This window comes from Zonotrichia leucophrys, chromosome 6 (assembly GCF_028769735.1).
Source record: "Zonotrichia leucophrys gambelii isolate GWCS_2022_RI chromosome 6, RI_Zleu_2.0, whole genome shotgun sequence".
Taxonomy (NCBI): Eukaryota; Metazoa; Chordata; class Aves; order Passeriformes; family Passerellidae; genus Zonotrichia; species Zonotrichia leucophrys.
The window spans coordinates 12,556,611-12,576,335 of NC_088176.1; the positions used below are offsets into that span (position 1 = coordinate 12,556,611).

General features: G+C 42.8%; 1 protein-coding gene across 4 annotated transcripts in view; it reads right to left on the reverse strand.

Moving 5' to 3' along the window:
- The window catches only part of CNNM2 (cyclin and CBS domain divalent metal cation transport mediator 2), a 115,486-nt gene that overhangs the window by 84,565 nt on the left and 11,196 nt on the right, over positions 1–19,725 (reverse strand). The window contains exon 2 of one of the 4 annotated variants that reach the window (XM_064717504.1): positions 602–887. The exons of the other annotated variants lie outside the window; for them this stretch is intronic. Within the exon in view, the coding sequence (XP_064573574.1) occupies positions 820–887 (68 nt within the window). The 3' untranslated portion in view covers positions 602–819. Of the gene's footprint in view, positions 1–601; positions 888–19,725 lie in introns of those variants that run through there. 4 annotated transcript variants of the gene reach the window in all.

Consider the following 19,725-nt stretch of genomic DNA (forward strand, 5'->3'; position numbering starts at 1 on the left):
TTTAAACAAAACTACCGGTTACCAAATATTCCAACCCAAACTATTGTATGACATTGTTCCAGTTTCTGTGTTCCTTTATCTAGTCTAAGAGGCACAGAAGTGAATTAGATGAGAATCATATTCCAAGAGCCTCTTAATGCTGCTTTAAAAAATTAGAGGAAATATAAGCAGAGATGCCTTCAGGCATCTTGAAGAATCCCCATTTGATTCAAAGGCTTGCAGTAGGAATTACCCAATGAGATTGATCACATTTAGCTTTTGACAGGGTTCAGCAATCTGGCAGAATCAGGCATTGCTGCAAGGGTGTATTGGGAACTGCTGAGTGTTGTGCAGGTGGTGTAATTGAGTGTAACAGAGATCAGTATTTGCTTCTGCTCTGGTCAAGAAGCAGCCGTGAAACCATGACTGCTCAGAGTAATGGTTTGGTTGTTTGGGGGACTATCCTCAATTTAAAGAAACCACATCTTTCCTGGCTTTGCTTTTATATTTTTCATAGACATGAAGAATTGCAGTGAAGGGGACCAGAACTGGAAGAAGCCCTAGGTTAAGGGTATCTCTGTGAAGAAACTGAAAAAGAAGCAATATATAACCCATGCAAGTATCAAGTCTAGTTATTTATCTTTAAAATCCACATTTACAGTAGCTGCACCTGTTTTCTAGCCTGTAAAAACAGACAGGCTCTCCAGGATAACAGGTTATGTCTCTTTCAGATAACGTTTTATCAGACCAGGTTGTGTCTGCATCCTCATAGGATATCCTCTGATCTCTCTCAATTTAACTTCAACAGTTCTAACTTCAACTCCAGAAGAATTCCGACACTCAGAAGTAAAAACATCCTTCCAGACTGGTTGAACTCAGAAGTCCAGAGGCCCCACACTGGTAAATACCTGAAGAAACAGAAAAATGTCTCAGCAGACCAGAGAGGCAACAGGAAGAGAATATAGCCCAGAAATTCAGAGGCATTCATGGGGACACAGAAGGTAATTTCCCACTTCTGCCTCATTCCACTACAAATACTTTTCATCAAGTAAATCCAGGGTGCAATGGTAGCAAGCAGATGGTGAGAGAGAAGTCAGGGCAGAAAGCAGATGAACCACAGAGGAACATAGTGCCATGTTGAGTTTCCAAGCCTGAGTTTACTTTATTGTCCAGACAGACTGGCTACTTCCCCCCCTATAGGGCTACGAAGGGATGGAAAATATTGAATGCACCACTGTAATTAGAGAGCACATGATGGAGTTATCTTCACTGTGACTGATCTGTGGACACACACAAAGCAGACTTTCAATACAATGACTGCTACTCTTAGACAAGGAGTACCAGTGGGGTGAGACATGTACTACATCCCTCCCTGACACACCAGAGAGCTTAGCACAAGTCTTATCAGCACATCTCAAAATGATGCAAACCACATTGCATTAATGTATTAATGCCCTCCCTCACTCTTATGATTCAGGAAAAGTCATTTGCAATAAATGGTAAAAGTCACTTAGAAGCCCCGAAGGCTCTAAGCACATGGTTATACCACCAGCCATTTGGAGGATTAAAGCATGCAAATACACAAAGTATGAACTTTCAAAATGCCTGCAAGAGCTTTTGTTTACAAGTAACCAGAAACACAGCATCTAAATGATTTGTATAAATCCTCAGTCACTGTGTGAACAAACCCAGCTATCTGAGTTTCAGCTGTGTGCTCTACTTGGCTCTAGAGCAGCAGTGTTTCTGTACTCAGGATGCCTGAATTACGAAGAAGAATGAATCAGCCTTGTAACAAAGTCTGTTTCTTTCATCAGTTTCTAATTAATGGCTACAGATAAAACAAATGGAGAGCAGCTTTTATCCTCATGCTGTGTTGGTCCCCCTCTGGTGAAGGCAATATTAAAAGATTACATTGATAAGCTAACTGACCAGGCAAGGTACTGGGAGCCACACTAGGATCTCTGTCCACCAGAAATCTTCAGCTGGGTTACAAGGACTAAGCACCACAAAGGGAGACCAGAACACCATCAGCCTGACTGGATAATGCACATCCATGCGTTGCCTTCACTTTGGACTAATTACACCATAGCCCATTCCAGCAGCTTTGCTGGCTTCAGATATCTCAAAACAGACACTTGGCAATAACCTAGCAAAGTGAAAGATTTTAAAGTAAGCTTTGAGATAAGTCACTTGACTGATTTTTTGGTTTTGTGGAGGTAGCAGGCACATTGTCCTTTGCTGCACCACTGGCTGTCGCTATTTTGACCACAAAGGCATCACTAAAAAGATGTCACATTCTGTAACATCTTTCCACATTTAGCCATGTTTTCATTTTCATCTAAAAAGAGTGTGTGTGAAATCTGATACGCCAAGAAAACCAAGTGATGCCTCTCCCTTTACCTCAACCTAGGAAAAACAGTGTGTGACTGAAATGCTGTCATTTAACACATTTAGCAAGTCAACCACCAAAAGACCAACAAGGCAGCATTCGAGAGACATTTTTACCAAGACATTTCAAACTCCAACCCCTGCATAGCTCACTATGCCCTTTTTCAGCAGATCTAATAATACCACAATATGCAGCATCATGGTAACACACCAAATTCTAGTCCTTGAAGTCCAGGTTTTAATTTTTTGTGAAACATGCATCATTCAGGCTGAAGCCTTCACAGAACCTCTAAGATTACTCTGTAATTCAGCTTCATCAGAGAGCCAACAGCATCCTGTAGTCTACCAGGCCCAGAGAGCCAGCACAGATCAAACATATCTTAACCAGCAGTCTCTCTTGTCCTTGCAGCTCACTAGTGGCTCCGCCTTCAGCTGCAGATCTGTTACACACACATCAAAACCAAGAGTGATCTACACATAAAAAAAAAATCCCCTTGTCCATCATCTCCTGTGCACCATTTTCACTTTCAGTTGTGCAAAACGTCTTACAGAGGAATCCAAGACAAAACCTTGAATGTGTTACTTTAAGGTACCAACATCTGTGACGCACCTGGTTCTAATTTCATTATTACAAATCTGATATCTGCAGGCACAAACAGGGGCATTGTGGCCATCTAGAAAAGCTACTGCTAAAGAGGAGCTTTTATGTGTAGCTATGCGATAGTTATTCAAGCTGTCAGATTTCAGGTTTTACCTTCTCATAACTCAAAGTTTTATTCAATAACATTCTTGATCATGCTATTTTTTTTTTCCCTTCCTGAGTATTTCAGGACATTTCCCTAACGTTGTGCTGCAGTCGAACTGTTGTCTACCACAGGAAAAGCAAGAAATTGTTTGTGAGGAAGATTTATTATTTCATCCTTTTTCCACAGCAGAAGCAGGGCTATTTTAGGAAGGGAAGAAAAAAAACCCCCAAAACAAAACAAAACCACAACACCCAAAACCCAGCCAACCAGAGTTACACAGGCAGGTAGCTGTACCACTGGCCAAGTGAACTTCTCAGATTTCATCCTATGGCTCATCTTTTTCAGGCGTTGTCTTGGTTGTTCAAACCAACACCTCACACAGAGCCAGTTTTCCAAGCACCAAGCACTCAACCCTTCCTGAAAACCTGATACCTTCCCTGGCACACTAGACTGCAGAGAAAACCAAAGAGCACCACTTGTAGAAATGCTGCTCTCATAGCCCTGCACATCCACAAAGCCCAGGACATTTCCTTCAATGTGCACTGATGGCTTCCCTACTCACATTGCCTCTGTTTACAACGCAGTGACTCATGTTACATTGCATTGCTCTTTCTACAGTGCAAAAATTGACAGATTAAAAAGATTTGCATCTCATTTCTCTCTCCCTGAGGAACATTATATTGCCTGTTCACCACTTTTAATAATCCATATCACAGTATAATCCTGTAAAGTTAGAAAATGAGGAAGACCTGTGTTTTCCAGAAGATATTCTTTACAGACAGAACACACATAGCTGTGCCAAGCCCTCTCCACAACAACCTTAAACCTTTTAGAGCAGCCACACTTCCCATTTCATTCCCAAATTGAAGAAAACATTTGAGATTACAGGAGAAAAAAGCCAATAAAAAATCTTTTAGGGAAGGAATAAACTCACAACACATTTTTATGATATCTGAAACTCCATGCTAAGACTTCCAAAGGCAAAATTACTTAAGCCATTATTAGAGGAGAAAAAAAAAATAGAAAGGAAAAAACCCACTAACTTCAGTGAACAATTTGTCTATCCCTGAACAGTCATAGTACAGGGTACTGACTATTTTGGCATGTTATCTCCCAAGAGGAAAAGCAATGGGAGGAAAATTGATTTGCTCTGTCATGCACAATGAAGCAACTGCTCATCTCAGGCAGTCACATTTTATTATGCTCTATCAAAGTGTAACACAGCATTTTCAGCATGAAGAAAACCTTCATGCTCTACTTTAAAGAGCCCGAAGACTCAATCTTTGGCAGTCATATGTTTAAATGTTCAATTTAAGCCAAAAAAGGACAATATGGAAGGCAATTAAAGCATTTTTGGAATTGAAAAGCATCTCCTCTTGGACGTAAGGCAGATTAAAGTAATCTTTCAGGGTCAGACTAGGATGTCTAACAGTGTCTGCATCTGAAGAAGGAGAAGGAAAGATAATCCAGTCCCCAGAGGGAATTCTCTTCTGTGGCTATGTGCAAGACCAAGACCTGGGCTAACACTGCTCCACAATGTTAGAATCAAACCCACTTTAGGATGCACAGCTCCCTTCGAACTCCACAGCAAATGGGTACCTAAAGATTTGCAGCACTTGGAGCCAAGTCACAGTTCAAAAAGCCTCCTTCCTCTCTCCCCATATTTACTCATTCTCTGGCAGTGTCTGTGGTTTGTTCTTTTTACACTGACCTCAATGCTTCACCACAGGCAGCAGACAGGTACCACAGGCCCTCCCCTAGGCAATACAGAGCTCAGTAAGGTATAATCCAGTGTACAACGTCAGCATACAAAGCACAGCAGGACCAACATCAGGAATCACTTCTGGCATGAGAAAGAGACCACAGAACTGTCTCAAGCCTTCCTAACATGCCATATGCACAAAGAAAGGGAAGTACCACTATCAGACACACAAGAATAAATCCAGTGAGACCTTAGAAGTGACTGAACCGTAAGTTTATGGTGCATGCAGACAACCAAGATTACACTATGAAGCATCATAGAATAATGCTGATTTTTAATATTTGGTTGACTTAGTTTTCTAAGCAATTTGCCTTTTGGAAGCATAGAAGCATTATGCCATGAGCAGTTACTTCAGAGAATTTTTTGCTTTTCTTTCAGAATTCACCTATCTGAGGTGATATCTGCCCAAAAGAGAGAGAAGATTTGAAAAAAAAAAGGGAGGGGGGAAATATTTAGACTTTCTCATTGACTTAACCAAGGCTAAACACAAATTTTTGGATTCTCTTTGGCTATCTACTTGTTGAAAGGCTATGTTGACCTCTCCTCCCCTACATTAAATTATATGCATCTTCTTGACATCTAAAAAACCAAAGTTCTAAAGGACTACTTAAATGCAAGTTCTTTATTTATTTAAAAAGGATTTTTCACTACACACAACTCTCTTGTGCCTTTACTGAGTTTCAGGATATAATTCACTCTGGAGACAATACAATGTTAGTATGGCAGATGTTATATGGCTGAAGGCAAGAGGAAAAGCATTTCACACTAAGACAGGAAAACCAAGTAAACCTTCTGAGAATATTGTTAGCTACTGAACAGAGACACAGTTTTTCAGATATCATGGAGGCTCAACACTAAAGTCAGTGGAACAGCAATAATATGATGTTAGAGAAAGAACTGAACTTTTTTTTTCCCCAAATAGGACCTCAAAAATTCTTCCTAAGAAGGAATCTTTCTGAAGGCTTCCTAGCTTAGTCACCTGGAAAACAGAAGTGGTTTCCACTTTACAAGGGCTCTATTTCTCATACTCTTGTCTGGCTTAAAAATGGGAAGAGCAGACTGCTCCAGCCTAACATCTACTTTTTTGCAAGCCACCAGGGTCTCAACACTAATTTGGGAAGTGCAAATGTATGGCCAAATGCATTAACTGCTGATTCTGTCTGTGGCCTCCCTGCTCTTTCTGGGTGGCATCCACCACCCAGTCCAATGGGAGCTGATGCATTTCCCCAAAACTCCAAGAGTAGGACCCAAGCTCCAGCTGAAATCTTGCTGCTGCTGAAATACTGTACAAAGATAATTCCCACAAGCTGCAGAGTAACCTTACAGCTGGAGCTGGGTGCCAGAGCAGGAATGGTCATCCCTATCACAGCTACACACAGGCAGCAGCCCTGCTTCCAACAAACCTCAGGTCAGCAGAGTAACATTTCCCTTTGTTTTAGGCAAAGTGAATTTAAAAAAAAAAAAGGCATACCATTTAAAAAAAAATCTCCTTCCTTCAGCATAGCCTGGAGAAAACATTTATGTTCCTACTTGTTCAAATACACAGGGTATGCAGCACTAGCAGGGGCATACATGGCCCCAGGAGAGCAGAGAAAAGCAAGGGAATGTACAAAACCTTCTCAAACCCAACCATTAGGAAAGGGTTGCTGACAAATGCACAAACTCCACACCCTCAGCTCAGTGACAGACATCCTGCAGCATCCTGAACATGCCACAGGCACATGAGTGCCAACAGGCCCCCAGCCAAAGCAGGGGAAGGCAGAGAGGAGGGGATGGTAAGCTGGCAGTGGTCCCTGACAACCTCTGGGGGCTGCAACAAAAGCATCAGCCTCTCTGCAATACAAAGGACCCTTGAAAATGTAAGCCTTTAAACAACTGGCAGTGCTACCCCACTGCAGTACCTTGGGTTATCCACGAAGGAAAACCTGAGCTGAGAGCTGCCCTGGGAGCAGCAGAGTCCTGCTGGGGTGAGCTACTGCTGCAGCCTGGCACAGGAAGCTGGGCCCCAACCACCTCCAGAATGAGCTCCAGTCCACTGGATTCATCCATCCTGGAAGTCCAGACTAACAGAGAGACATAATGGTAAGGAGAGGATACAGCCCCGCTGCTGATGCAAAGAGCACTCTGCCATGCTCACCTGATTTTCACATTTTGGGACCTTTAACAAGTCTCTGTTCTGCCTAAATCCTCTGTCTACTAGTTCTCACTACCCTAAAGTGAAGCAGCCTGCCTGGAGTTAACAAATCCTTTGACCAGCTTAGAGACAGTCTTGGCTGTTACATCTCCTCATTCCAGAATATTTCCATGACATGATTCAGTTATTTCTGTTCCTAACCATGAAAATAAATGTGGGGCTGATCTCATTAAAATCTCCCAGAGCCTTTGATATAATTTTAATATATTGCCACACTTCTGTTCTTACAGTTCTCTTGGGCTGAAGTGACACAGTTTTCCAAGTGCTCTCCCCAAAGCTGTAACACAGGTTGGTGTGAGTCAGCTCTCCCTGCACACAGCAAAGCACAATGATCTTTTTTCATGTTGTAATTCTCAACACGGTCTTCTCTGCTTAATATTCACTGTTTCCTCTGCTGGGGAATAAGACTTGCAGGTGCTTTACCTGATAGGTGGCTGTGCAACAGATAAATCCTTGCTGCTGAACTGCTCTTTGCCAGCTTCTTGCAGAGCCCTTTTTCTGCACACCTTCTCACACCCCTGAAACTCGCAGAAGCAGCACAGTCACTCCCCTCCTGTAGCAGGGCAACACAGGACAACAGCAAAGTAAGATTAGCCAAGCTATCAACCATTTAAAGGCAACGTTCTGGGGACTAACCCTCTCCACTCACTTTGGCTGGTGTCAAATATGACACAGAATGAGCACCACTGCACCCACACATCTGTATTCAGTCACCTTTTGCATTCATTCTGCTTTGAATGCTCTGAAACACAACATGCTAATATTCCACAGCTGTTTCTTAAAAAAGAAAAGGCAAAAAACCCCAACCAAAACAAACTTCTGCCAAAAAAAAACAATTAAAAACACCATTGGGATTTAACTGCTCTGAAAAGGCAGTTCTCACTTGCCTCTTGCAAGAGACAAGTCCTTAAAATAGGATCTTAAAATTAAAGGCACCCTACAAGGCACATCTGTATCATCCCATTTCCCAATAGGCTTTTCAGATAAAAACAGACCCAAGGTTATACAAAATATAGGGTTTGGATATCAAAGAATAATTAAGAAAAAAACATGAAATCACTGAAAAATATTATTAGGAAAACAGCACTGGGGAGGGAAGCAAAACACACAACAAAACTGACTTGCAGGCTAGCCAGCAATGTCATCCATTGCAGTGCCACCCAGAAAGTGTGAGGCTGGGGGCAGGGGTAGAGGCATTTTTGCAAAAGTAGCTTGTTTGACAGACTGAAAACATCAGAACACATGTTTCCATCTCCAATTGTGAGGACAAAAGTGAGAAATGTTATGCATGTTCACTTTACTCGATGTAACATCTTGCCAATCAGTTCAGTGGCTGTCACTGCAGGACATCAGATCCCTAAATTCCATTCTGTGGTGTGACAGTGGTCTGTTCTTTAGCTAAGCTGCAGCAAGGGGACTCTGCAGTAACAACACATTACCTCAATTTCCTTTTCTGCAAGGGAAGAAATCAATATTTTATGATGAAAATTCCTGGCTCACAGTCCCATAGCTTTGTACAGCTGATCTTTGCAGCCGTTCACATACTGATGCTGCTTCTGATCCCCAGTCCACGTGAAGGACAGTTAAGCTTTAACTATTCCACATTTTCAAAAAATTGAGGATTATTTACTTGTGTTTCCATTCTTTGATGGGAAGCCATAAAGCCCCCAAATTGTCCAGACAGAAAACTCTAGCCCCGTGGAACAGTTAACCACATCCTCCTTTTGAGGGTTATGTGAACAAATACTCGGCAAAAAGCTAAGTTTAGGTAGAACAATTTAAAAGGTGAAAGTATTATAATAAGCATTACAGGACTTGAAGGAAACAGTGGGAAGCTGGTGTCCTGGAACACACTTGAGGCTCCCGGTGTGAAAGGGAATCACAAGTACAAACCCCAAAAGTCACAAGAACCACTCTTCTGCATGTGAGGATTTCACATGCTGATCTGAAGACCTTCTTGCTCTGTGGAAGTGATTGACTGTCACAGCTATAGAAAAGAGCTGATGACACATGTGGAAAAGGAATAATTTAGCCAACAGATCTTTATATATATATATATATCTGCTATATATATATATATATATCTGCTAAATATCCCTGAGCCTTATCTATTGAAACAGTCACATCCATACTACCCAGGGCACAGCAGTGTAGCTCTGTACACACCATACAAGCACAATCGAGGATGTTTTGATCCACCACTGTTCTGAGGCTAATGCTTTCCTGGTACTATTTTAGGGCATTGCTTCAGTTCAAACCACCTGAGGCTTCTGCTCACATCACACATACCTGGGGCTCCCAAGGGAACATGCAATTTGTATCAGTAAAATCCCTCTTGCTGGCCAAACTCAATCCAGGTCTCTAAATGGAGAAAGCTGAAGCATTATGAAAACATTGCCTGCCCATATAACTGCATTTATACCAACACAGACAAACATCATCCCTAATTTCCCATCCTACCATGAAACATTAACAAGTAGCTAATGTCAATCAAGCTTAAAAGGTCAGCAGTTACTGGCTCAGCATTTTAAAATATCCCAAATTTTTCACAGAATATTACTATGTCTTCTCCATACAGGCCAGTAATGCAGTGCATTCAGCTCTGACACAAGATTTCAGAAGCTTTTTTTGTTGCTCTTGCTGTTGTTTTTAAACAACGGGTTCTCCAAACAGAGATCATGCAACCTGGAGAAAATTATCAGCCAACACAGGGTATTCTCAAACTCAAAACACTTTTTACTCTCATTTCTGAATCAAGTCCTTTAATTAAATCTCCAGGCTCCTAAAAAAGGCCTTAACATTGTAACAGAGTGTTTTCCTCACATTTTTCAAATAAAGAAAATTTTGGAAAAGTAATTTGTGCAAGCAGCATTGATCAAACACATTGATCAAGTATTGCTTGCAGTTTTCAGCCAGCTCAAAAAGATTCAGCAGGCTTCTCCAGGGGCCACACACCCAAAGCTTCCTTAGCATTTAGCTTCTTTTTCTGCCTTACCTCTCTGCTACTTTTCTGCTCAGAAAAATATCCACAAAAATAAGCAATGAAATCTCTGCTTGTTGCAAGCTGGGGCATGAAGTCATGGAGAGGTATCTGGTCACCATCAGGCAACCGTTTCCAGAAAATAAACCGTATTCTTATGGTTTTATTCAAGAATAAACTGTATTATTTGTATCAATGTCCACCATCCCAAATGTTATGGGGCAGGCCTAGCAGGTCTGTGTACAAAACTTTGTGAGTAAAAAGTATTTTTCAGCAGCACCACAAGGAAAGAACCGCAAACAAGTCACATTTTGTGAGGCTGGGCTCTCTGCTCTTGGTAAGGGCGAGCAGCAGATCAGTGAAACTGGGACACAAAAGCTGAAGTGAGGAGAAGCTGAGCAGAGTTAGGACGAATGCTTGGACTGGAGGGCAAGAGCTCATTAACAAGGGGAACAACTTGGGAACAGCTCCTACCTGCCTTATTCCAAATGTCCCATGCCCAAAGAACTGATTAACTCTCACTTGGAAAGGCAAAAGTCCCCGCAAGGCAGGGACTGTGCTGGGGGAGGCACAAGGGAGGGCAAGAGCCCCGGATGGCTGGGGCCTAGTGGCCTACACGCGGCTGGGATGAAGGTAGGAGTGTTAATTTTACTTCCCTGGATTTTAACAGCAGTAAGAGCCAGGGCTTACTCAATTGGGATTCCTAAAAATAGCACTTGCCTAAGTAACCACACAGGACCACATGGGGCTCTATTTTCCTTAACTAGCTTTTGATCTAATGGAATTCTTCAGTTAAGTAAAAGAAGAAACAGGGTCTTTGTGGTGAAATCACATGACCAGGAGTTAGGAAAACTGGCTTCTCCTCCACACTGCTACAGATTTGTTGTTTAGTCTTTCATGCAAAACAATGTAGCTCTTAAAGCACCTTTCCACCTCAGACCAAAACCTGTGACTGCATTTAAAAGCTGAAACATCCGTGCCAGCTTTGGTCCTTCCAGCCGGCCATGCAGCCAGAGCTCAGAGCGGGACACGGCTCTATCCATGAGCCAGACAAGGATTCCAAATCAGCCTGCTTGCATCCACACCTCAAACTACACCGGCTGCAACAGGGCTGAGCTAAGAAAAGTTTTGTTATGTCCCTGTGCATTGCATTTACCTTTCTGCACTGTGCTGTTGCACTGTCCTCTGCGCTTCACTCATCTCGTGTACGAAGTGAAAATTAAGCTTCTTATAGATGGGAGCACAGTGCATTAAGCACTGGTAGAGAGTCTGTCTAGCACCCAGAGATGCTCAGATCCCACAGCAAAGCAAGGCAGCTAATGCACCCAACGCAAGGAGGCAGAGCTGCAGTTCAGCGAGCTGGAAAGCACGAGAGCAGAGCGGAAGCGACACATGCTGGTATTTCAAACAGTCAACAAGCAGCAAGTAACCTGGTAAGACCTCTGAGACCCTGACCAGGATAGACAAGCTCTGCCCTGCCAGAACCAGCTGCCCTCCTGGCTTTGCAGGACCCTGCTTCCCACTCCCAGGAGAGGGCTGCAAAGGGCTCCCAGCTGAGATGAGCCCTCCCACCCGGTGACCTGCCAGCCAAGCTGAATGCTTTCCCCAAACACCCCCTTGCACCCTCCCCAGCCACCACGTAAGCTGCTACAGCTGAGGGCTCCCAGGATGGGATTCCCCACAGCAGCAGTTTTAGGGAGAAGACACTGGACAGCAAGAGACAAGCTGGAGTGAACTCTAACAGCAAATTAACCCCTTCCCTGGCTGCTGGGAAAGTGAGCAGAGCCTAGCACAAAAGGAGGAGACATTTCGGCAGCCACACTGCAGAGAAAGGACACAATACACCTGACAATACATTTAAACAATGCAAAACATCCTTCCCAATGCCTGCAGAAAGCCAGCTCCTATCCTAAAGATCTAACACACTTGGGCCCACAAGCGCTTGCCAAGTTGTCAACATGGCCTTTGATATCAGAAAGCTTTGAAACCCCTGCCTTAAAGGCCAACACTTGCTTCTCCACCCATATTTGAAATGCAAGATGCCTGAAAGCTATAGAAGTATTTTAACACTGAACATGCAGGAGTCTACACCGCAGAGCGGACACGTTGGCTGGGAGCTGCACTTGGAAAACTAACAAGTCCCCTACTGCTACAAAAACCGAAGCTGCGTAACGGAAGACATGCCAGGGATCGCAGGAAGCTCAAGCCTTCCAGCACTTTCTGAAATCTCCACGGGGAGATCAGGCCAAGGAGCACCTTGTTTAAACCTATGCTACATGCCAGGATAGCAAGGAATGTGGGGCAGGGAGGATAAATTGCCACCGTTTTCCTTTAAAAAAAAAACACATCCAAAGAAAGCGAACAAAAACAACCCTGCTTAAACCACATTTTGCACCAAACTGAGGCGTTATGAGTGTTTGTTTTCACTCGGGGGGAGGAAAGGATAGTCAGTAAAATGTTATTTCCCTACATGTCACCAGAAAACCCATGCATCCCACCCTGCAACTCAAACATTACAGCTCCATGCTTTTTTCATCTAGGTGTAATCCATTCTCTATTTTACTTCTCCTTTTCCAGGGGGTATATGATGTAATTGCGATCTTCCAAGTCTAGGACATCTTCTTTGCTCCCTTGCTTTCTGAGCTTCCTCCCAGCTTCACAGCTGAAGCCACTACAACCCCAGCCATTCTTCAGGCCAAGAGCACTCCACAGCACACGAGATGCTGAGACCATATCACACACCACGAGCCATCAGCTCTGAGCGTGATGGAGCACCAAGGCCCCAGCCCTCAAACCTACAGCCACCCCAAACTCATGATTTCACTCATACATCAAGTACCCTTCTCCTAGACACAAACAAAACAGGGCAGCACATGTTTCAGTAGGAGTTGAGTCTTCCTACTTTGGCACAGCAATTTAGGAGCTGTAAGACAAGCACTAAGGCTGGTCTGATCCAGCCTTTCACAAGCTTTACATTTCACACTGATGTTATCAGCAAGTAAATCAAACACATTGCAAGCAAAAGAATTTTTCATATGTTTTTGCTATATACATTCCTCTCAACTGAGTGTTCCGGATACATTAATTGTTTTCTGACAGTCATCTTTCCAATTAAGATCTGCTCCTTCCTTCCTTCCTAATTTTGCCAGTATGTTACACAAAATTTAGTTGCTAACATGTTCCAACAGGGACAAGAGGAATGATCTGTAGAGATTAAAACATGCCATGCATCAGCCAACTTTTCAAACAACTGACAAACTAAACACAAAACATCTTAAAAGGAGAGGTTTACAGAGATGACAGTTCTCTTATGATGGTTGGCCCCAAGATCATCACCATTTCTGTCAGTTGTCAAAAGTGTTGTGTTGCATTTTAAAAAATGGCAATTAAATCCCCAAACACACACAGGAGGAGAGCTCACAAATGTTATACCTATATTTTATTAATTCAAATCCAAGCAAGATCATATAAGGTCATCTCTAATATGTACTAAATATCACCACAGGAGTTCTGTTCCAGGTTTCAGATAGGATCATTGACAAAACTGAGATGGAGATGATGTGCCCTTATGGATTACTTTCATTAACACAAACATCCAAGTTCTGCAGTCCTTAGGCATAGCACTTGTCAAGGACTCTAAATCAAGAGCTTGTCTGGTCATAAACATCTTGGTATAGAGTGTGCTATTTTAGGAGACCAGCACCTGTGGCTCAACTCCAGATGAGCAGTAAATGAACCATCCGCTCAATCCACAAACAGAGGAGCTAGTGGTAGGTTTTGTTTTCAAATAAAGATGCTACTGATTGTACATCAGCAAGAAGTCAAGTTGCAAGGCATTAACTAGTATGCTCTCATCTCATTTTCCCACCAGCAACATGATTCTCAGATCCAAGTTTTATTGCTCAATAGCCACAGCTTCTGCCAAAAATCACAAGGGAGCCAGGGGGAGGGGATGGCAAATATGAAATGGGACAACAGCTGTCAAGGTAATTTGATAGCAGCAATGGCTTCTTGAACCAGTGGACACTCTTGAGAATGTGAGCCAAGGCCTCCAGGCATCCACAGAAAAGCCAAGTAAGATAAAGAGCTCGGTGAGAGAGCAGATACAGATGTCTGAGACAGAGGAAAGAACAAAGAAAGCCAAGGCCATCTAACTTCTAAGAACTTCAGTTTTCCAAACAACAAAAAAAAAAATTCAGAGCAAGTGTCCAAATGAACCCTCCCAGCCATGAAGACAAACCATCTTTTGTTTGAAAAATGTTTGCAAGTTTTCCCAGTACTCTTTCCAAAAACATCTCAAAACTACAACATCCAAACAGAGAAGAGGAGTGAAGAATGAGCTGACAGATTAAAAGATCAAGTCAATAACCCTGTACAGGTTGAAATCTAACTCAACTTCCATTAACAAGTAGTCACCTGCATTATGAGATTCACATACATTAAACTTAGCACAAGTCAATTCCTAATAGACCAGTGCCCACAGTCAAAAGTTGTGTCCATAACAGAGAAAATATCCAAAAGGAAGAGTTATCAGTGGAAACCCTGAAAGTTTCCAAACTTTTAGTTTAGTTGCTCTGCTAAATGAACAATCCCTTCAGCAATGACTCATTTCCTATGGTGAACAGTAAGAAGAAAGTTCTTTTGCTTGTGTCTGTGGCACCTGTTTTGGTAACATTAAATGGATCACAGAAATGTGCCAAAACATAGGTGAGCACAAACAGCAAGGCAGGAGCACATTAGCTGTGACAAGTGCAGCAGAGGGAGGTCAGACACTGATTACTCTCATCAGTAGGTTTTACTCTTCTTTTTAGGATAGTTTTCATTTTCTGTATTTTATGCTTTAAACTCCTCCCATGCTCTGAACAAATGCAGTTTTCTTACTTTCCCTCTGTTCCCAGGGCTTCTGGATTCTCCTCAACCTCCTCTATATACAGGATTGTCTCAGCAATCTCACAGGAGTTTGCAATAGCTGGGAGAAGAAAAAAAAAGCAAACAGAAATGCTCACAGCTTTGTTCAGTATTATTGCCACCTGCTACAGACATGTGACATACCAAGAAACATGTACCCACAGATGCATTTTGGGAGTGATGATGAGGCAGATCAATGGTTTCTTCATGCTGAAGTTAACATTTTGACTGACACTAATGCAGTTAGTCATTTATGTTAAAAACAGCTTATTCTGATAGAGAAATTAAAAAAAAAAAAAAACAGATGACAACTGGCTACCAGAATTTAGCATCAAATTTAAAACCAAACTGCAAATCTAATTTAACACTCAATTTTTCTAGTTAGATCTTCAAACATTGTACTTGGGCAAAGCAGCCCCTGGTTTGTCTGAGGCTGCAGATCTCCCCCAGGCACGGCAGCTCCCTCAGCTGACCCTGCAGGGACCATCTACTGCTATTTTTGAAAGCACTTACTAAAAAAGCCCTCACCCAGCACAGGAGCTTTTGCCTTAAGTGCTGGTCCTGCAGAGCAGCCATCACACCTGGAAGAGCAGGGTGGCCTCTGCAGGCCTCCTGACCCTCACAGGGATAGATAGAGAGAATCCACAGAATGACTGCCTCGAAGCCAAACAGGTTTAACAGCCCTGCACCATCTCGGAGGCAAAAGGCAATTTGCTTGGTATGTCACACATAAAACGTGCCTGTGTTGAGGCAGGGTAATGAGACATATACCCCATGCCTCTTCAAAAGGTTAACAACTCAAAGGTTGCAACACTCCCATCTGTCTTGCCCTACCTAGTCCCACCATCACTCCCTTTGGCTCCCTGTTCCAACACAAAGGGATTAAAAATTAAGGAAAAATAATTTTGTCTAAAACTAGAAATCTACTTCTGTTACTTTTGGTAGAAAGTTTTTCAAGGACACTTCTGAATTCACACTTTACTGAAGGTTACCCCTCACTCACCTCTCCATTTAGTGAGTCAAAGGAAGAATGAATTAATCCCTGTCCCCTCCTTCCCTGCACAAGCCGAACTCCTGGGACAGGGATGAGAAAATGGATCACACCTTCACTGTCCCAGTCACATCCATTTTCTGAATGGGACAAGCAGGAAAATTCCCAGCTCCTCCCTCCTGTTCCTATCTCCTATATCCATGGAAACAGTAAAGAGCCAGGTCATTATGATCACAAGCACAGCACATCTCTTCATGCCAGAAAAATGGTGCCTGGATTATGAGCCAACACCAAGCTTCTGCACTAACAGACACTCCAATCAGACATCAGTCACTAGTGGAAGCACAAAGAGACAGTGACAACGGTATCATCAGGACACAGGTTCTTCCAATTCTGTCACAGAGTCAAGTCCACCCTAGGGAGCAACCACCAGAGCAGTGACAGAGCACAGTCTGTCAACACCCTCAGAAAAAGCAGAACACACTGAGTGCCATATGGAGGAGGCTGCCTACACCACCCTAGGGCAGGGTTGCACCATCACAAGGAGAATTCTTGCACACACCTTTAGTAGTTAAAATTAACTAGTGGGCTGTGCCTTCCCCACATCACATCACCCCACATGGAAAAAGGGAAGAGTCCAACTAAGCCATCCTTTTTATCCCAAATGAATAGGATTCACCAGCAGTGAGAACAGACTTGGGTCTGTGTCACTGCATCCCTCCCAGCCAGCTTGCTGAAGATTCATCGGAATGGGTGGCAGTGAAGAACAGTGCAGTGTTACCCTCTGGTATAACTGACCTGTTCATGGTGCAAGAACAACTTTCCAGGATTGAGGGCTCAAGACATTCTGGTTCATGAGCAAGCCAACATATTTAATCATACTTGGGTTACCAGCTTGTCACCAACAAGAAAAAAGGATAGTCACCTGCATGTCCCTCAGCACTGGGAATTAAAGCACTAACAGGCTGATCCTTAAAGATTTGCCTACTAGGTTTTCAGCCCAGAAAAACAGGAAAGTATTTAGTACATAATTAATCCTAAATTGGACATCAGTTTAAAACTGTCTGAAAGCAAAAGTTAAGCAGCACAGGATAAATGGCATCTCTGAATCAGTAAAGAAAAAACAACCTATCAAACCACTCTGTGTCAGTAAGAGGTAAGAAACCAACAATTAACCCAAAAATTATCTCTACAGCAGCAATTTTAGTAGCCATAAAGCTGCACAGAGCAGAGCACTAACCATGGGACATTCACCTTAATTGTCTCTATACACTTGCCTAGTGGATGGCCTCATCTCATCTATCACCTAGTCTCTTTCTGTTTTTCCTCACCTACTGCCAACAAATAGTGCCAGGAGAACTACACATTGATCTGAAAAGGGAGAGTGAAAACACTGGAGACACTGACAGCCAAGGAGCTCAGGGCAAGAGAAACAAGATCTGACTCACTGGAGGGGCTGTCAGTCTAAAGAAAGTTTCAATCATCATGCAATGAAGCTATTGCATGAACATTAAACCAAACTCCTATTTATAGAACCTAAATTACAGTAGACAAGCTGAAACATACTGGCTCCCACTAAACCAATTCAGTTGATATAAGGGAAAGGGATAAAAATGAGTCCTCATTCTACAGCAAAGTAATTGAAGCACGAGGAGAAGGCATCACAATCAACCACAACTTTGGACAGTGCTAGGAAATCCAAAAGATAAAACCACCACTTTATCCTTGCCCAGCTCTCAATTCACTTGAAGCAGGTATGCCCTTGATTTCCTTGGGTCATTTTTCCATTATGAAAGAAAAAATGCAGGAATAGGAAAATTAACCCTCAGTTTTGCAAGGATTAAACAAAAAAAAAAACAAAAAAAAACCAAAAATAAATTTATTCCTATTTGTAAGAACTTTTGTATCTGGTCTTATCTCAAGGGTTTTTTCCAATGTCGCAGTCATCCTCAAAGTCACAGAATACACTGAGATGAGAATTCCTTTTGTTAGGAGAATTGTTCACAAGCATTACCACAGCAAGAGTTTTTCCTCCCAGGAACTACATGCTGCCTCTAACGGTGAGAGTACATGTTTAATCACAGCACACACTCATTCCTTGTCGCAACTACCAACTGCAGCACTGGACAGGATGGTTAAGATAATCTCACTTCTTAAAAGAATCTTTAGAGTTTAAAGCATTTCATTCCCTCCCAAATGATCACTCTAAAAACAGGACACTGCAGTCCCAGTGATTTTCAAAGGAAATAGACCCAGACACCCCTAAAATCCCCAAGCCTACCAGCTTCTTCATGGTGGCTCTTTGCTCACCATCCTCCCTTAAACTGCTCAAGGCACTCAACTCCTACTGATCAAGAGGTGGATTCAAGTAGAAAACAAGGTACCTAAAACCAGCTTCCAACACTTTTAAGTGTGTTTCCAGGTAGAGATCAATGAGGTAGTGGGAACAATGGCAATCAACAAATCATGATCAATACAAACTTGGTAAGAGACATTTTCCTAATTTCTCTAACCCATGCTTGGATTAAGACAGTCCACACAGTTATTAGTTCCAGGATGGCTGCAGGTCTGTCTGACAAAAAAAAAAATCATGTACTGATCTCCCTGGAAAGCCAAATAATTTAAATACAAAACCATTAGGAATTACAGCTAGACAACATCTCCCTTTCTGAATATTTTCCCTGGAACTCTTTGGTTGCAGCCTGTGCATTGCATAGGGCTTAGAAGACTATTGCTCTTGGAAGCTATACTCCCAAATTCTTTCCTTTACTGGAAGATGTGAGGTTGATGATTTGCAAAGAAGAAATATATTAAAGCCTCTTACCACTGGACCACGTTCAAACAGCAGACAAGCAACAAGTTTAAACCCACTTTCCAGGCCAGGAATCAGAAATGAAAATGTCCTCAACACTAAAATGCATGCATGTCTTCACTCTACCCCACACGCTTCTGCAGTGTCTCTCTCATAATAAAACAAGGCTTGTTCAAAGATTACAGCAAAGACTGGAAAATTCAAAACAGCTGCTCTGGAAAGAAAAAAAAAACATTAACAGAATAGAGCCATTGACATCAGAGCTCTCCTGGTAGACCTCTCATCCCATGCACAGCAATGTTCCCATGCAGAGAGGAGGAGCAGAGGCTGGGATTCCCATCCACGGTGCATCACACAGCACAGGGAAACCTTCATCCCCACCCCGAACCCCAGGGGCACTGAAGAAAGCAGGAAAAAAGAAAGCTACTTTATTTGCTTGCTCATTGACTGCACACACTACAAGTGCACTCACAGGTTCAGCTCCATGTCTGGCATCAAGCAACAGATTGCTGTAGTTCTTGGAGCCTGCACCCAGCAGGTAATTAAGTTTTTTCACTGCCACAGCTGCCTTCCTCAAGCTCTAACCTCGGGGGATTCCCACGCTGGCAAGCTTCACCTCCCACCACGACTGCCTACAGGGTGAACTGTGCAACTTCTGCATTTCCAGGTTATCCTTGGGAGCCTTCAGACAACACAACACAAGCTGAATTAAACTAGCACACTACTGGTAAAGCAGCTTCATGCTAGTGATCACAAATCCCCTCTAGGCTTTTGTCAAAAGAGCAGAAAGATATAGAAAACTGTCAGTCCTGATTATGATGGAGGCTGGGTCCATCATATGGGATCAGAGCTTTAAGCAGGCTGTGATCCCTGTAAGGGTCACAGGAAAACACAAATACACTAGAAACTGGCTTTCCTCTGCACGACACACAAGACAGTCTCCCACTCCTCTTGCAAGTGAGCAT